The 18306-nt window shown below is 50.0% G+C and overlaps 1 protein-coding gene across 1 annotated transcript in view; it reads left to right on the forward strand.

The window, feature by feature from the left end:
- The window catches only part of LOC149363392 (uncharacterized), a 65248-nt gene extending 48076 nt beyond the window's left edge, over positions 1-17172 (forward strand). Inside the window, exons 3-5 of the mRNA XM_089568513.1 lie at positions 2877-3299; positions 3360-3927; positions 17111-17172. Of these exons, the coding sequence (XP_089424639.1) occupies positions 2877-3299; positions 3360-3927; positions 17111-17172 (1053 nt within the window). The remainder of the gene's footprint in view (positions 1-2876; positions 3300-3359; positions 3928-17110) is intronic.
- The last annotated feature ends 1134 nt before the right edge of the window (positions 17173-18306 follow it).

Here is an 18306-nt window from a genome sequence, read left to right on the forward strand (position 1 = left end):
CAACCACTGCCGCCGGTGGGATCCGAACCCACGACCTCCGAATTACGCGTCCGGTGCTCTACCTCTGAGCTACGGCGACGGCTGTCAAATCTTCTGCTTTCGGGGGTATTTATGTTTACAAGTAACCTAACCTTGAGAGTGTTCATCAGCGCCACCCACGTTCATAAGCGGCGGACGTAGAACGTCCTGAGTTACCGCAGGTGTGACGTAGAACGTCATCGAACGGAGAGGGTGAAAGCTGCGTGAGAACCCTCTTATGCTTCCCTATGGCGTCAAGGCTGCCAGAACCGAGGCCCTCGCTAAGCAATTAAGCAAACAAGCGAAGGGGAATGAGGGGCTCGTTATAAATATGAAAGAAGCCAACAGCCACAGAAGCCAAGGGGCACAGGGGATTTTTTAAAATTTATTTATTTATGCTGTGGTGTTGATCAATTTAGAATATTACTGAATATGTTATCGCTTAAAGCTAATTGATTAGAAAAGCAGAAGAAAAAACAACCACTGCCGCCGGTGGGATCCGAACCCACGACCTCCGAATTACGCGTCCGGTGCTCTACCTCTGAGCTACGGCGACGGCTGTCAAATCTTCTGCTTTCGGGGGTATTTATGTTTACAAGTAACCTAACCTTGAGAGTGTTCATCAGCGCCACCCACGTTCATAAGCGGCGGACGTAGAACGTCCTGAGTTACCGCAGGTGTGACGTAGAACGTCATCGAACGGAGAGGGTGAAAGCTGCGTGAGAACCCTCTTATGCTTCCCTATGGCGTCAAGGCTGCCAGAACCGAGGCCCTCGCTAAGCAATTAAGCAAACAAGCGAAGGGGAATGAGGGGCTCGTTATAAATATGAAAGAAGCCAACAGCCACAGAAGCCAAGGGGCACAGGGGATTTTTTAAAATTTATTTATTTATGCTGTGGTGTTGATCAATTTAGAATATTACTGAATATGTTATCGCTTAAAGCTAATTGATTAGAAAAGCAGAAGAAAAAACAACCACTGCCGCCGGTGGGATCCGAACCCACGACCTCCGAATTACGCGTCCGGTGCTCTACCTCTGAGCTACGGCGACGGCTGTCAAATCTTCTGCTTTCGGGGGTATTTATGTTTACAAGTAACCTAACCTTGAGAGTGTTCATCAGCGCCACCCACGTTCATAAGCGGCGGACGTAGAACGTCCTGAGTTACCGCAGGTGTGACGTAGAACGTCATCGAACGGAGAGGGTGAAAGCTGCGTGAGAACCCTCTTATGCTTCCCTATGGCGTCAAGGCTGCCAGAACCGAGGCCCTCGCTAAGCAATTAAGCAAACAAGCGAAGGGGAATGAGGGGCTCGTTATAAATATGAAAGAAGCCAACAGCCACAGAAGCCAAGGGGCACAGGGGATTTTTTAAAATTTATTTATTTATGCTGTGGTGTTGATCAATTTAGAATATTACTGAATATGTTATCGCTTAAAGCTAATTGATTAGAAAAGCAGAAGAAAAAACAACCACTGCCGCCGGTGGGATCCGAACCCACGACCTCCGAATTACGCGTCCGGTGCTCTACCTCTGAGCTACGGCGACGGCTGTCAAATCTTCTGCTTTCGGGGGTATTTATGTTTACAAGTAACCTAACCTTGAGAGTGTTCATCAGCGCCACCCACGTTCATAAGCGGCGGCAGTGGTTGTTTTTTCTTCTGCTTTTCTAATCAATTAGCTTTAAGCGATAACATATTCAGTAATATTCTAAATTGATCAACACCACAGCATAAATAAATAAATTTTAAAAAATCCCCTGTGCCCCTTGGCTTCTGTGGCTGTTGGCTTCTTTCATATTTATAACGAGCCCCTCATTCCCCTTCGCTTGTTTGCTTAATTGCTTAGCGAGGGCCTCGGTTCTGGCAGCCTTGACGCCATAGGGAAGCATAAGAGGGTTCTCACGCAGCTTTCACCCTCTCCGTTCGATGACGTTCTACGTCACACCTGCGGTAACTCAGGACGTTCTACGTCCGCCGCTTATGAACGTGGGTGGCGCTGATGAACACTCTCAAGGTTAGGTTACTTGTAAACATAAATACCCCCGAAAGCAGAAGATTTGACAGCCGTCGCCGTAGCTCAGAGGTAGAGCACCGGACGCGTAATTCGGAGGTCGTGGGTTCGGATCCCACCGGCGGCAGTGGTTGTTTTTTCTTCTGCTTTTCTAATCAATTAGCTTTAAGCGATAACATATTCAGTAATATTCTAAATTGATCAACACCACAGCATAAATAAATAAATTTTAAAAAATCCCCTGTGCCCCTTGGCTTCTGTGGCTGTTGGCTTCTTTCACAATTATGCTTTAGAAGATTCAGTACGACTCATAAAAGGCGGCAATAAAAGTGTGATGGCAGGAAGCACCGACACTTTCCCCTTGATATTACTGGGAGCCATGTCTCTCGTGGCTAAAAATCATTCCTAGTTGCTCAAAACCTATGGTGGCAATATCTAGGCATCATGGTTTTCAAATAACATTTATTAGAGCAGCAACGGACCGATCTAGATGCCTCTAAAAGCGGAATTCTAAAGAATATACAGGGTAGCTAGGAGACGTCTCTGGGGAGGAAGCCTTGTTAAATATCTGAGGTGAGCTTCGCAGTGTAATTTCTACTTTTACTAAAAACTTCCCAAATTGAGTTCGTAAACAATACTAAGTCAAATGTTCTAGCCACGCATACAACTCCATAATAAGCAATCCAGTAACGGTAACAGCAGCATCCCACTCGGCATAAAAATGATAAAATACTTTAATTATAAAACATTTGCCGCCAAAACAGACAACATGCGCAATAGTGCTTCTTGAAGAGTATACTAGAGTGTCCTTTTGCGTATTCTCTTCTGCACATATTCGTATTCGCAGTTCCGTGCCTGCGTCCTCCTCGCTCTGGCCACCAGCGCCTTTGCTGGTTACGTTGCCGGAGGCTACGGCCTCGGCAGCTACGGTGGCTACGGCGTCGGCAGCTACGGTGGCTACGGCCTGTCCACCTACGGCCTCTCCCACGGCATCGGATACTCTGGTCTTGGCCTCGGCTACAGCTACGCCCCAGCTGCCAGCTACGCCGTCGCTGCTCCAGCTGTTGCTCGCACTGTGTCCACCTACCACGCTGCCCCAGCCGTGACTGCCGTCCACGCCGCTCCAGCTGTGGCCACCGTCGCTCACGCTGCCCCAGTCGCCACTTACGCTGCTGCCCCAGCCGTGACCACTGTCGCCCACGCCGCCCCAGCTGTTGCCACCTACGCCGCTGCCCCAGTCGCTAGGGTCGCCTACGCTGCTGCCCCAGTCGCCAGGGTCTCCTATGCTGCCCCAGTCGCCACCTACGCTGCTGCTCCAGCCGTGACTAAGGTCGCCACCACCTACGCCGCTGCCCCAGCCGTGACCACTGTCGCCCACGCTGCCCCAGCTGTTGCCACCTACGCCGCTGCCCCAGTCGCTAGGGTCGCCTACGCTGCTGCCCCAGTTGCCAGGGTCTCCTACGCTGCCCCAGTCGCCACCTACGCTGCTGCCCCAGCCGTGACTAAGGTCGCCACCACCTACGCTGCCCCAGCTGTTGCCACCGTCGCCCACGCTGCTCCAGCTGTTGCCACCTACGCCGCTGCCCCAGCCGTTGCCACCGTCGCCCACGCTGCTCCAGCCGTCGCCACCTACGCCGCTGCCCCAGTCGCCACCTACGCTGCTGCTCCAGCTGTTGCCACCACCACCGTCCACCACGCCCCAGCTGTGGCCACCGTTGCCCACGCTGCCCCAGCCGTCGCTGCCTACCACGCCGCTCCAGCCTATGGCTACGGTATTGGCACCCTCGGCTACGGTGTCGGCCACTACGGTTACGGCCACGGTCTCCTCGGCTACGGCCTGAACTATGGCTACGGTCTTGGCACCCCATACCACTACGGTGCTCTCCTCCGCAAGAAGTGTAAGTGTTGGGCATGTTCTTTTAAAAAAAAGCGATGTCTTAAGCAGGCCAACGGGTCAGACGTTTTTAATTCAGGTATAGTGCCTGGCTTTCTCGTCAAAAACCAATCGTTAATTGTGGTGAGAAACCGCAGAATGAAATAACTCGCTTGTTTATTCTAAACAGCATGTTCTGAGGCAACTCAATGCATAAGCAACCGGCTTCATTTTATTCTTTTATCTCCCATACTCTGTAAGATGGTAACGATGTGGTTTTATTGACTTTTGTTTTCGCTCTTGTTTACAGAAGAACTTACTTCTGTTCATCTGAAACTTCATGGACCACAAAGAAGAAATTAGGACGTCCAGGCCTGAATGCTTCATCGCATTGCGTTGAAAACTGGAACACAAATAAATTATTGAAACATCTTGACAAAAATGGTCTCCGTATGCTTACGGCAATTAGGTGCTCACATCATATTCCGTAGTTGACTCACGGCCATTGTTCCATGACCCCTGTTAAGATTTCCGTTTCATTTCCACAAGACACTAGTAATAAAAAAATCGTAATCTCGATTACCGAAACTACTGCCACGTAATTTAGATGAGCCTACGGCTCCTTCACCGTAACGCTGCTTACTGGTACTCACATTTCGACGGTACTCACATTTCGACGGTCTTTGCAAGGTCTTGTTTGGAATGGAGGTAAAAAGGTGAGACATGGACGGCTGCAGACGACAACGCAAAGAGACATAGGCTCCATCCGGTATCTGTTGAAGTTTTTCATTTTTATAAAGCTTTGCAACTGGTTCAAAACTATACCATCCTAACATACATAACTTAGTGCATTAGACTTATAAGAAAAATTTACTGTGGCTTACGCAAGCAATTGCACAATACCTATATCCTTGAAGATTTGGCCAAAATTCCTTGCGCTGCCTTTCGCGGTCTGCCTCGGCTTCAGTATTCTTAGATAAACAGTTAGACGGGGGAAAGGGGGGGGGGGGGGGCAGTTTAATATTTAACCGCTGTTCATTTCATGCCATAACGTAGCATGTTAACGTAAATTTGGAAAAGCTATTAGCTAGCGCCGTTAGGCTTTTTTTCTTGGACTTCTTCAAAGGGAGATCCGCGTTTTTTTATACAACTAATCGTAGAGAAAACGGCCTGGATTCTTCCATTGGATTTCGATTCTATGTTTTCTACCGTATGCGTGATAGGCAGCCTCGTGTTGGCGCCGCGCACAACATTTGTTGCAATACCGCTTTAATTTTTTTATTTAAAATCCTGGTAGCCCTTTTAGGTTGTCATAGGGTGGGAGGGAAATACAAAAAAAAAATATGAACTCAGAGGAAAAATTTTTATTTCGCACAGCATAGAGGGTGGGTATACATTCGAACGAACGAACCCAAGAATAACAGAAATAAAGCCCGAACAAGATCATATACGCAGTGATGGTCAACCAGTCTTCTCGGACCAGGACAAATTTTTCTTTAACTGCGATGTTTCTGAGAAAGCTGCATAGCTTTCCTTTGTAGCCGTATGGCTGCGCTTGTGTGGATATCAATGAGTAATTAGTTCCTTATTATCATTTATACAGCATACGTTTCCATCTTTTTCACAAAATTATCTGTAGATGTCGTTATAAACAACAGCGGATACAAGTTATTCTAGTGCATTAATGTTTCAGGGATGAAAGAATGCTCAAAAACATCAGCTTGGTGTGCAGGTAATAATAACATGCGTGTGATTAATTAGAGGCGATAGCTTTCCAGGAGGTCGCAAGTACAAGCTAGGAACCAGATTCAATTTGTTGCGATACAGCTGACAGAGGAACTTAAGCCAAATTACCTTTCTTCTTATAGTTAGTGCTGGAAGTTGTGCCTGAGCAAGCAGTTCTGTTACGGATTGGTGGCGTTGGCAGGCCTAGAAAAATGAACCCACTGCAGGCCTCCGAACTCGTTCGTGTTTATCAATGAAGGATAGTTGAGGTTTCCAGATTACACTCGCATATTCTAAGGTTGTTCAGGTGATAGTTTTATAAGCTTTAGTTTAACGTCTGAATTATCCTCCTGGAAATTACGGCAAACTGCAAATAAGGTTGACATGCTCACACGTGTCTAGCTTGTTAGTAATGATGACGTTAGTAATGGTGTCAAAAAGAGGACTTTTGAACTACCTACCGCTCCAGTCGCTTTCAAGTCGAGATTTCTTTGACATTGTGAGACAACTGTGAAATATTCTGATGTACTCTTAAGAAAATACTGATAGGAATCCTCTACAAACCTTCTGATGCATGACAAAGGCATGCTTTTTAAGTTTGTCGTGCGCTTGCACCGAATGGCTAAAACTGCCGTAGGAAATCCGGGGGTATGTTTGCGACCAGAAATAGCAGACAGCTACGCTCGTGTCAAGGGAGGATCTGCGGGTATGTTGATTATAAAGAGGAAACTCATCGATGTGTTGGAAAACTGTGTTCATAAACCACTTTCCGAGAAAGAATATGCTTGTCCCGAATTTCTAGGTGGCATGTTTCCAGCCGTTTCATTGAAATAAACCCAGACTGGACTTTTAATTACTCATCGCCGTGTTTTTCTAAAGAAAGGGGAACATTATCTTAACATGACATTTGCACAACACGGCCCATGCCAGGCCTCCCTGCGCAGGTCGACAGGCCAGTGCGTCAGCACGCATGTCTACATCGCGCTGTAGACAGGTCACGTAAGGCTATACACACTGCACAGATAAACGGATTCGATTCTCGAATCTAAGCATCGCTATAATCGCAATTTTTTATTTCGTATATAAAACAAACGTAGCCGTTAGTTCTTTGTCATGCGCCACGCAGTGGGAAAATACGTGACCAAGACCATTTCGCCCAATTCCTAGTAGAAAATTGCTCTGTGTATTTATAGGGCTTAGCTGCTATGTGGAAGCATACGTTAGTGCGGCTAAATGCATTTGCCTTATGCTTTGGTAAACGCTAGTGTCATTGGCATAATATGTCGTAACTAAAACTACTCCTATTCTGTGGCTAATAAGAATGCTGCCCAAAGAGGCACAGAATTGGTTCACGTATATGCGCCTGGTGCGTTCATGCAGTCCCGGACTGCATGGCTTATTCGGGGCCTCGGATTAGTGCTTTAATCTTGTAGGAAAAAAGTAGACGATTGCAGCACAGCCACCGTTATTACTGCGTCGCCCAGGCAACAGGCGGAACGCGTCTTTGCTTTTTCTGCCCTGCTGCGCACGTGGTTGTAGATTATAACTGCGTTCGCAGCGTACCGCGCATTAAAAGCGAAAGCACTAAGATCACTATTATATTGGGCACACCGTCGCTTTAGTTGGGGAGCGGTTCCAATCTTGAGAGTAAGCAAAAAGAACTCTTATTTCACTCTTTTTGGCGATGATCGACATCTCTTGGCGGCGCTGCACAAAATGAGGCCACCAAAGCAGTTACAGTAACTTGACATCTGGCGACAAAATACACCCTTTAAGGCTAACAAACAGGCTAAAGGAATTAAGCAAACAAGGGTAGGGGAATGAGGGGCTCGTTATAAATATGACAGAAGCCAACAGCCACACGGAGGTCGTGGGTTCGGATCCCACCGGCGGCATGTGGCTGTTTTTTCTTCTGCTTTTCTAATCAATTAGCTTTAAGCGATAACATATTCAGTAATATTCTAAATTGATCAACACCACAAATTAAATAAATAAATAAAAAAAAGTCCCCTGTGCTCCTTGGTTTCTGTGGCTGTTGGCTTCAGTCACGGCTAAAGGAAGTGTGTGTTAAACTGGTGTTTTCCACGAATAGCTTAGTTATTGCTAATTAAGGGATTTGGTCAATAATTTATCATCCTCTCAAATTACGTTATGGATTGGCCGTTTCTGTCCTGCGTTCGGATACGTAAAGTGCATAAATCTTCGGCAAAGAAGCATTTCAAACATTCATTGTAATGCATAGCAATAAAAGTAAGCAAAAGTACCTACGGGCTAAACATGGCACGCATGGGGAGTATCGAAGATGCATGAGTCTTCGATACCCTCCTCTGATACATTTTTTTTTTTTTGCGGAAGCAACACTATGCGACTCGCCAAGCCATTTTGCGGAGCTGATTCAAGACCATACTGCGCATGCGCGAGGACGGCGCACAGTGGCGCGCCGCTGAAGTCGCTGCGAGGGTGATTCTGGACTTTGTTATGGTTCTGTTATACTCCGACGTTCTCGGCGCGCGCAAGCGCGGCTGACGTGGTCGAACACATCACGTTGGCGAGGCTGCGACGGGCTGAAATTCGCCCCCTGCAGCCGCGTCTACGCGAGGCAGCGCCGAGCGACAAGCGACGCGCATGCGCAGAAATCCATTCGTCCGGCCTGCTGCCTCCATAGAGTTTCTTACTATTACCTAGAGGGAAAGCTGGCGGCGCTGCACATCAGCCACCATGGACGCTCAAAGCATCATGGGGCGGTGAGCTACTTGTTGCGGAACAGTCGTAATTTTTTGGGAACACGGACTGGCACTGCTAAGATGTTTCATTCCGAAAATGCTGTTCGTGTGTGCGCAGACGACTTTCACGCGAACGCAGTGTGCAAAAGCCATAGTAGTGAAAATGCAACGACACACGACGAAAATAAAAGGTTTCACTCTTCCGAAATGCCATTAAAAAACCTCTTGAAGTGTTTAAGCAACAACATTTTTGTTAAAACCATATTTACTTTTAAAAGTGCGCCTGGTAATTACGAAATATTAGTTTTTGTAGTGTTCATTGCTTGGCCAATAGAGCTAGCCATCTCTCATTTTGGGCAAACTTTGCACTTAAACGCTTTTCTACTTGTTTGTGTCAATTTACAAACAAGATATTGAATTTTAGGACATTCTTGATTATCGAATAGCGTTTATTTTTGCATTATTTTTTGGCCAAAACTTGTAGTTCCGCAGTCGGTAGCTCACCGCCCCATGATGCTTTGAGCGCCCATGGTGGCTGAAGTGGTCTCGAGGGGCCTCCATGCAAACTCCCATAGACGGGGCGCCAGCTTTCCCTCTAGGTAATAGTAAGAAACTCTATGGCTGCCTCCGAGTAGCGGCTACGCGCTCCGCAGACGACGCGCGCGGTGCATTCTGGGTTCGCGGCTTCGACGCGCCCGGCGCCGAATAGGCACACGCTCCATTCCGACTCCAGCAGCGGTGGTAAAGTGGCGTTAGAGTATAGAGGGTCCGCGCGCTGCCACGTCACGTTGGGCACGTCGCGGTGGCTTCTGTGCGGCAGGATCGCCGCACAGAACCAACGACCTTTTGGACCTAGTAGGCCCGCGGCAAACCGAAGAGTTAGCGACTACAAGGCAAAGAAGAAAAACCAGCCAAAAAAGACGAGCACACAAGGAGAGAACAGCACAGGGCAAAGGCTGGACTAACAACTGAATTGTTTGTTGATTACAGACCGCCGGGTAATCTCTACGCATGCGCCAAGGCAATATAAACACTCGAACTTGGTCATTCATATTGCTACGGGTCGACTCAGAGACGATGAGGCAGACGAAGTGAGAGGGCGCTTGGCGCGTGCTCTGGCTCTGAATCCTGCGCGGTGGCTTGTGTCTTGGCGTCCGGTGCGCCCTGTGCTTGTGTTGTGTTCAGTGTGACTGCACCAGTGTTCTGCGGGGTGTGAACGCCTCCTGCCACGTAACATCTTGGTGGAGGTGAGGACTTTCCCCTTCCTCTCGTTCTGGCCTATTCCATCACGGAGCTTCGCAGCGGTCGCTACACCGGGACCGCTACAATGACGCAGCCCGGTGACTCGCCAAGTCCCACTGCCACTACATTCATGGTCATGGCTCATCCCCGTGACCCCGACATCTTCTCCGGTGCCTCAACTGAAAACGTCGACAGATGGATCTTGATGTATGAACGCGTCAGCGCCCATAACAGGTGGGACCCCACCGTCATGCTGGCCAACGTCATTTTCTATTTGTCTGGCACAGCGAGGCAATGGTACGAAACCCATGAAGACGAATTAACGAGTTGGGACACCTTTAAAGAAAAGCTTCGCGCTCTCTTCGGACCTCCAGATGCTTCGAAGCTCGCAGCCCAAAAACATCTCGACTCGCGTGCTCAGTCCACCTGTGAAAGTTACATCACGTATATTCAAGACGTCCTTGCCTTATGTCACCAGGTTGACAACTCCATGTCGGAATCGAAAAAGGTGGGCCACATCCTAAAAGGGATCGCGGACGACGCTTTTCATTTACTTCTCTGCAAAGGCAGTGATACCGTGGATGCCCTTATTAAGGAGTGCCGTCTCTTCGAGCAAGTAAAGAGCCGGCGCATCTTTCCACAATTTCAAAGACTTCCCCATACGGCCGCCACATCTTCGTGTGTTTTGCAGCAGCCGCCAACTAGCCCACCTCCCACTTCGCCTCTCAACATCAACGACACAGTCACCCGGATCGTTCGCCGCGAAATGGAGGCCTGTGCACCTGCGGCCCTCCAACCTACCATCCCCAGTCACCCCTTGCCCGATGTGTCCCTTATTCAAGCCGTCGTACGAGAGGAACTCGCAAATTTGAATCTCTCACCTGCCATCTGTTCCATCGGGAACTCTAGCGTCCGGCCACCAACCAGGAATGCTTACCGTCCCAGGGCTCCGAACTTTCGTCGCTACCGAAATCCAGCAGAGTGGCGCACGCCTGATGATCGCCCCATATGTTTCAATTGTTCCTGTGTCGGTCACATTTCCCGGCACTGCCGCAATAGATGGTTTCCGCCTCCTCGCACCGAGCTCTCCTACGACAACCGTTCAGATATTCCCCGCCGTTTTCCGCCCCGACCACCTCATGACCAATCAGATTCGGCCAACGATCTCACCAGCTCCCGACTCCGTCGTTCTTCCCGCTCTCCATCTCCACGAGGCCGCCGCTTCCGATCCCCGCAGCCCCTTCGATCATCGGCTGCAGCCTCATACGACCGCTCTGACTTGGAAAACTAGCTGATGCAGCTCCCGGAGGTGACGCTGCATCCACGACCAGGCCCACAAATCCTCTACAGACCTCCCACTTGAACCAACTAGACGTTTGTGTTGATGGTGTTCCCGTGCGTGCGCTTGTCGACACTGGAGCGCATATCTCTGTCATGAGTGCACAACTTCGTCGTCGTTTACGTAAAGTTCTCACGCCAGCTCGGTCTCGAGTGCGTGTCGCGGACGGCGGAACAGTTAGTGTTGACGGACTCTGCACTGCACGCGTTAGTGTTGCTGGCCATGACCTTCCGGTGCAGTTCAATGTTTTGACCCCTTGTTCTCATGACCTCATCCTCGGCCTCGATTTCCTATCAGAACACTCCGCCCTGATAGACTGCTCGCACGGCATCCTACACCTCGATCTCCCAGCCATCGATCCTGAACCCTTGCCTTCTCCCAGACTGTATTCGCCCGACCAAGTTTCTCTGCCCTCCCTAGCCGCCTTATTCGTTACCCTACGTCCTACCTCATCAGTCGCCGATGGTGACTACTTAGTCGCCCCTATTTCAGATGTCTTGCTGCACCGCAACGTTGCACTGCCCCATACTGTCGCTACCATCAGGGGAAACAGTGTGTCACTTCCGTTAATCAATTTCAGCTATTCAGCCCAAGTCCTTCCACCTGGCATATGCGTGGCAACGTTCTCACCTATTGGCTCCTGCCAAGTTGCCCCATTGGACACTGCCCATGCATCAGCTCCTGCAGCCCCTGCTCACGATCCTACTTCGACTGACGCGATCACGGCAATGATGCCCTCCGATTTGCTCCCTGCCCAATCTTGTCAGCTGCGTGCGCTTCTCGACTCCTATTCCGACATCTTCGACCTCCATAACCGCGCCCTCGGCCAAGCTCTTACCGTTACGCACCGCATCGACACCGGCGATGCTCCTCCTATCCGCCGCCGACCATACCGGGTCTCCCATGCAGAACGACAGGTAATCCAGGCGGAAGTGGCAAAAATGCTGGAGAAGAACATCATTGAGCCCTCTCACAGTCCTTGGGCTTCGCCCGTCGTCTTGGTCAAGAAGAAAGATGGCTCGTGGCGCTTTTGTGTGGATTACCGTCACTTGAATAAGATCACTAAAAAAGATGTCTATCCGCTTCCTCGAATCGACGATGCCTTAGACTGCCTCTACGGAGCCAAATTCTTCTCCTCCATAGACCTCCGATCTGGCTATTGGCAAATTGCTGTGGATGACCAGGACCGGGAGAAGACTGCGTTTGTTACTCCTGATGGCTTATATCAGTTTAAGGTTATGCCTTTCGGCTTATGTAACGCCCCAGCCACTTTCGAGCGCATGATGGACTCCTTGCTGCAAGGATTTAAGTGGTCCACTTGCCTGTGCTATTTAGACGATGTAATTGTGTTTTCGCCCTCGTTTTCGTCCCACATGGGCCACCTTTCACAAGTTCTTTCCCTCTTTCGCCATGCCGGGCTGCAGCTCAACTCTTCAAAATGCCGTTTCGCGCGTCGCCAGCTCAATATATTAGGCCATGTCGTCGATGCTACGGGGGTTCGTCCCGATCCAGACAAGATCCGAGCAGTAAAAGACTTCCCAGTACCCCGTTCGAGCAATGACGTCCGAAGTTTTTTGGGCCTTTGTTCTTACTTTCGCAGATTCATTCAAGATTTTGCCGACATTGCTCAGCCGCTCACCGATCTTCTTAAAAAGGATGTTAGTTTTTCCTGGGGGTCCTCCCAAGACCAAGCCTTTGCCAACCTTATAAGAAAGCTTACCACTGCACCGGTCTTGGCACATTTCGATGTGTCCGCTCCTACGGAAGTCCGTACTGATGCTAGTGGCCATGGCATCGGTGCAATCCTTTCCCAGCGTCAATGCGGCACACATCGTGTAATTGCCTATGCTAGCCGTCTCCTATCCCCTTCCGAGAAGAACTACTCCATTACCGAAAGAGAGTGCTTGGCCCTCGTCTGGGCTGTTGGCAAATTTCGTCCCTACTTATATGGCAGGCCATTCACAGTTGTGACAGATCATCACGCACTGTGCTGGCTTTCTTCTCTGAAGGATCCTATCGGTCGCCTTGGTCGTTGGGCGCTCCGACTCCAAGAATATGACTACGCTGTGATCTACAAGTCTGGCCGGTTGCACAAAGATGCCGACTGTCTCTCTCGTTACCCTGTTGCCCACTCTAATACTGTGACGGGCGCAAGCACCATTGACCTGTTCTCTGTAACTCCGTTTACAACTATCGGCGAAGAACAGCGTCGGGATGCGGAGCTTCTCTCCATCATCGATCGCCTAACGTCCGCCCCAACCGACCCTTCACTGAACCGCTTTGCTCTCGTTGATGGTATTTTATACCGCCGGAATCTTCAACCAACTGGTCCTGACCTTCTCCTCGTCGTCCCGAAGCACTTACGAACAGTCGTTCTCCACGAACTTCATGACCTCCCGACTGCTGGCCATCTAGGCGTTACTCGCACGTACGACCGCATCCGCCATCGGTTCTTCTGGCCTGGCCTCTACCGCTCAGTGCGCCGTTACGTTGGTGCTTGCGATGAGTGTCAGCGTCGCAAGCGCCCTGCATCTGCTCCCGCTGGCTTTCTTCAGCCCATTGACATCCCTCCGGAGCCGTTCTACCGTATCGGCTTGGACCTTCTCGGCCCATTTCCTGAGTCCACTTCTGGGAACAGATGGGTTGCAGTCGCCACAGATTATGCCACCCGGTACGCGATAACGCGTGCGCTCCCCACGAGTACTGCCGCTGATGTCGCCGACTTTCTTCTTCAGGACGTCATTCTTCATCATGGAGCACCCCACCAACTGCTCACTGACCGTGGCCGCACCTTCCTTTCCGCAGTGGTAAACGACATTCTTCGCGCGTGCTCAACTAAGCACAAGTTGACGACCGCTTACCACCCCCAAACTAATGGCCTCACTGAGCGCCTCAATCGGACGCTCACCGACATGCTCGCTATGTACGTCTCCTCTGATCACCGAGACTGGGACGTCGCACTCCCATACGTTACATTTGCATATAACTCCTCCCGCCACGACACTGCCGGATACTCTCCGTTTTACCTCTTGTACGGCCGTGAGCCTCAACTGCCGCTTGATACATTGTATCGAACGTCTCCTCCCGCACATTCTGAATACTCCCGTGAAGCCATTGCCCATGCCGACCATGCTCGCCAAGTCGCCCGTTCCCGCTTTCAAGCCTCCCAAGCTTCTCAGCAAGAGCACTATAACCGCCGCCACCTGGACAGTGCCTTCTTGCCTGGGTCCCTTGTACTGCTCTGGGTGCCTTCTCGCCGTGTTGGGCTCTCGGAAAAGCTTCTTTCTCGATATGTGGGCCCGTATCGCGTGCTGCGCCAAGTCACAGCCGTCACATACGAGATTGAGCCTGCCTTCACCGAGTGCAATTCCCGTACTCCACCCTCCGATATTGTGCACGTGTCGCGCCTTAAGCCCTACCACCTACCCTCTTCTGACACTCGCTGAGCCGCACCGCGACGGTGCTTTCACGCCCGGGGGTCATGCTACGGGTCGACTCAGAGACGATGAGGCAGACGAAGTGAGAGGGCGCTTGGCGCGTGCTCTGGCTCTGAATCCTGCGCGGTGGCTTGTGTCTTGGCGTCCGGTGCGCCCTGTGCTTGTGTTGTGTTCAGTGTGACTGCACCAGTGTTCTGCGGGGTGTGAACGCCTCCTGCCACGTAACAATATAATCAAATTCTTTCGTCTTCAGCGAAATCGATGGTGAACTGACGCAAGTATCACCATGTTTAGCAATTTGGCAATTTGAAAGGCGTCAAAGGTTCCACTAGCCTTCCGTGTTTTTCTATTGCCCAGAATGGCGACATCTGCGAAACGTGGGGAACATTTGCCGGGACATCTGCAATGCAAGGCACGGTTACCATCTTCACCAGCGCCAAGTTTTGTTCTGTGCTTGCGCAACCTCTCGTTCACACTGTCACCCGTCTGACCTATGTATAATTTTCGACAGGTCAGCAGAATCTTGTACATCACTTCGGTCCGGCACTTTGCGTACATTGTTCTACGTTAGGTCGTGCAATGCTTCTTATTTCCGCCAGGTCTAATTTGTGCACAAAGACCTGAAAGCTTAATTGGATGGTTTATGGGATTTAACATCCAAAGCGAATCAGGCTATGAGAGACGCCGCAGTGGAGGTATACGGCAATTTCGACCACCTGAGGTCGAAATTGCCGAAAAACCAAATTGACCCCTTGGAGTTCGGCGACTTTCTTAACATTATGCGCCACTCTGTAGAAATGAGGCATGACTTGAACTTTCTTCCTTTTGTCAGTGGCATCGTTGTTTCCTTTCTTGACCCCGCCGCTCATCTCCTTTAATACGGATTTAGAGTCCGCTCTCAACATTTCTGCTGGGAAACCTGCATTAGGCAGGCATTTGGCTTGCGTTCTGACACTGGTTGACACGGTGTGGCAGCAACTTTTTTCACAGCGTTGTGGAAACAAGCCTTGCCAATACCTCGCTTGACTAGTTTAGAATGAGTAGAGTCAAAGGGAAGGAGCCCTTTTTTTTTGTCCTTGATGAGTACATCCAGCACATATGGCCTTCTCCAGATAAGGTCAGTAACTAGACTGAAAGACGGATGGAATTGTTAGTGGCTAATTCGAGAGTGAATTTCAAATGGAATGAGCAGCGCCTGAAGGCACCCAAAACATGTTCAACTATAATCTGATAGGAGTCATTAGATCCGATTTTTAAGAACACTAAAAAGTCCTCAACATATCTGTCAATTCGCAGAACACACCCGTCGTCCAAAAACTTAGAAGCGACCGGTCAAACTTTGCTAAAAAAGATATTGCAGAGCACTGGCGCTACACAAGCTCCTATACCGGTCCCATATTTCTGAATATAAAACTTTTTATTAAACTCGACAAGAGTCGAAGAGATTTACATTGCAAGTATCTCTACAAAACTTTCGCTCTGAATACCATATCTTGTTTGAAAGGTAGCTTCACCAAACTCTTCAATAAGTTGTTTCAACGCATGGAACAGTTCGTCTTGAGCGATATAGTAGGAAACGCCATCGATGTCCACCGAGAAGGCCATGTTTGCTGCTAGTAGGTATTGCTGGAGCTATGCACGAGAGGTGCAGAGTTCCTAATTCCGAAACGGTCTTTGGCATAAGGCTATTCAGATATCAGATGCGACTGCAAGGCGCCAGTTCCTCCTTGCATGCACGGGCTTCTGTTCTGTGTGCGCGGTCACGTTGTGAGGGCGGAGCCTATGAAGAGGCCGGAGGCCCATTGGAGATTTCACCAGCTACCGGATTCCCTAGCTAAGTGCCTGGGGAATAGCAACAACTATATTTAAGCCGCAATCTGTCGTGTGTCAAAGCTCTTCATTTCAGTCTTTTGGTCTCCCTGTTTATGTTCTAAATATGTTAAATATATATTCAAGTTTGCTAATTCTCCTGAAGGCTTCCCTTCATAGTCTGTCCATTTCATCCTCATGCGTTGAAGACCTTGGTCCCGAACCCCGATCACATCGATATGTTCTCATGTGTGAACCGTAAATCCTCTTTGTCGTATTTCAGCTGCATAAATTTTGTTCTCCTCAGCACATTCTACTCAGACCCGTACTCTGCTTTGTGACCGCTGGAACAACGGCATGAAACCGCCACCGCTCTTTCTCAGTTGGGAGTTGAGCGCTCGGTTTCTTGTCCCGTCACATTGGAGTCTCCTGAGGTCTCCAGCGAAACCGCAAACTGCCACGAGAAATGGACCGAAACCTCCCGGTGTCCTCATCACGTCATTGACAGCGTCATCAAGTAAAGAACAGTAAAATTTCTTCGCAAGTGGGTTTCTTATTCAGACCGGCGAGAACAGATCAGCTTCGCTGGCTGCTGCATAGAGAACTGCGAAATCACTGCCGCAAAACACCCCGCGGGCTAAAGTGCCAAGTTCTCGCGCTGGGTTTCGGTATCGTCGTTCTCATCAGCTTGCAATCGGAGGGCGCGAGCAGATCAGCTTCTCTGGCCAGCGCATTGGAGTAGTACGCCATTGCTGCGGCCGAACACTCCGCGTGAATGCTTTCGCACTCACACAAGGTAATTAGTTTGAAGTGCCCTCTGCATTTTTTTTTGTAAGTGCTTGCATACTAGCATACAGGGGAGCGTTTTTTATTTCACAGTCGTATAAATACGGCTGTAGCAGCTGACACGTCATCCCTGTTTCCTGTGCTCAGCATCTGAAAACCTTAACCCATCATCCACCGCGGCTGGTACCAAGCGGCCGACGCAGCGTTGATGCACATTGGTGTCACTGGCGTGAAAGATTACGCAAATGCGCATCTTTTGGAATAACCGCTATCTAGATTCCTGTTTTTATTGCGAAAGCAATACTGCTTGTACTTTTCTACCATCGATGGAGGTTCATCCTTCACTCAGGCGCAGCTGCGGCGCGCTACCACGTGACCGCGTGATGTCACGACAAGAGGAGAGCTGGTGGCCCAACTCGTCTCATCGATGGAGGCTCATCCTTCGCTCCGGCGCAGGTGCGGCGCGCTACCACGTGACCGCGTGATGTCACGACAAGAGGAGAGCTGGTGGCCCAACTCGTCTCATCGATGGAGGCTCATCCTTCGCTCCGGCGCAGCTGCGGCGCGCTACCACGTGACCGCGTGACGTCACGACAAGAGGAGAGGTGGTGGCCCAACTCGTCTCATCGATGGAGGCTCATCCTTCGCTCCGGCGCAGCTGCCGAGTTAGGGCGCTCGCTAGACTGGGATAAAACGGGGCTGCGGCTGTGCTCCTCGCAGTGCTGTGCTATGTCGGAGGATGCGTACAAGGCGAGGTTGGAACTGTGTGCCGCGGCCAAGCGACGGCGCCGTGCCCAAGAAACAGACGAAGAAAGGGAAGAACGGTTGGCGAAGCAACGTGCGTATGCTGCAGAATGGCGAGCACGCCGGCTTGCTGCGGGTGCATCTACAAGTTCAGAATGAAGTTTAAACGAGGGTAGTTTCATGGACGCTCTTAATGCCGAAGAAGAATCTATGAGTAGTGCGGAGCGATATGATCACAAGAGAAGAAAGCGCCGTGCGGAAGAAACGCCGGAACAGAAAGAAGAGCGGCTTGCTAAAAGAAGAGTGCAGTATACAGCCAAGAAGAAAAAGCAGAACGTTTTGGTGATTCGAGACGGTGACATCGTGGCTTGGCGACGTGAAAAACAAGAGATAAGTGTTGGCGAGTTCGAGTCTGCTACGCCTTGAATTCGAGAAACGAAACTACCAGCAGAACCAAGCGCAGCCAGGTGTTATTGCTTTTGCAATCAGCCAGGCTTAACTAAGCTAAGCCTTCAGCCAATTTTTTCACATTTTCTTCTATTTTTTCGCGCATTGCCAGTTTGAAGAAGAATACGGTTTTTATTTTTGAGCACCTGTAG

Source organism: Amblyomma mixtum, chromosome 2, assembly GCF_055824585.1.
Source record: "Amblyomma mixtum isolate Tamu chromosome 2, ASM5582458v1, whole genome shotgun sequence".
Taxonomy (NCBI): Eukaryota; Metazoa; Arthropoda; class Arachnida; order Ixodida; family Ixodidae; genus Amblyomma; species Amblyomma mixtum.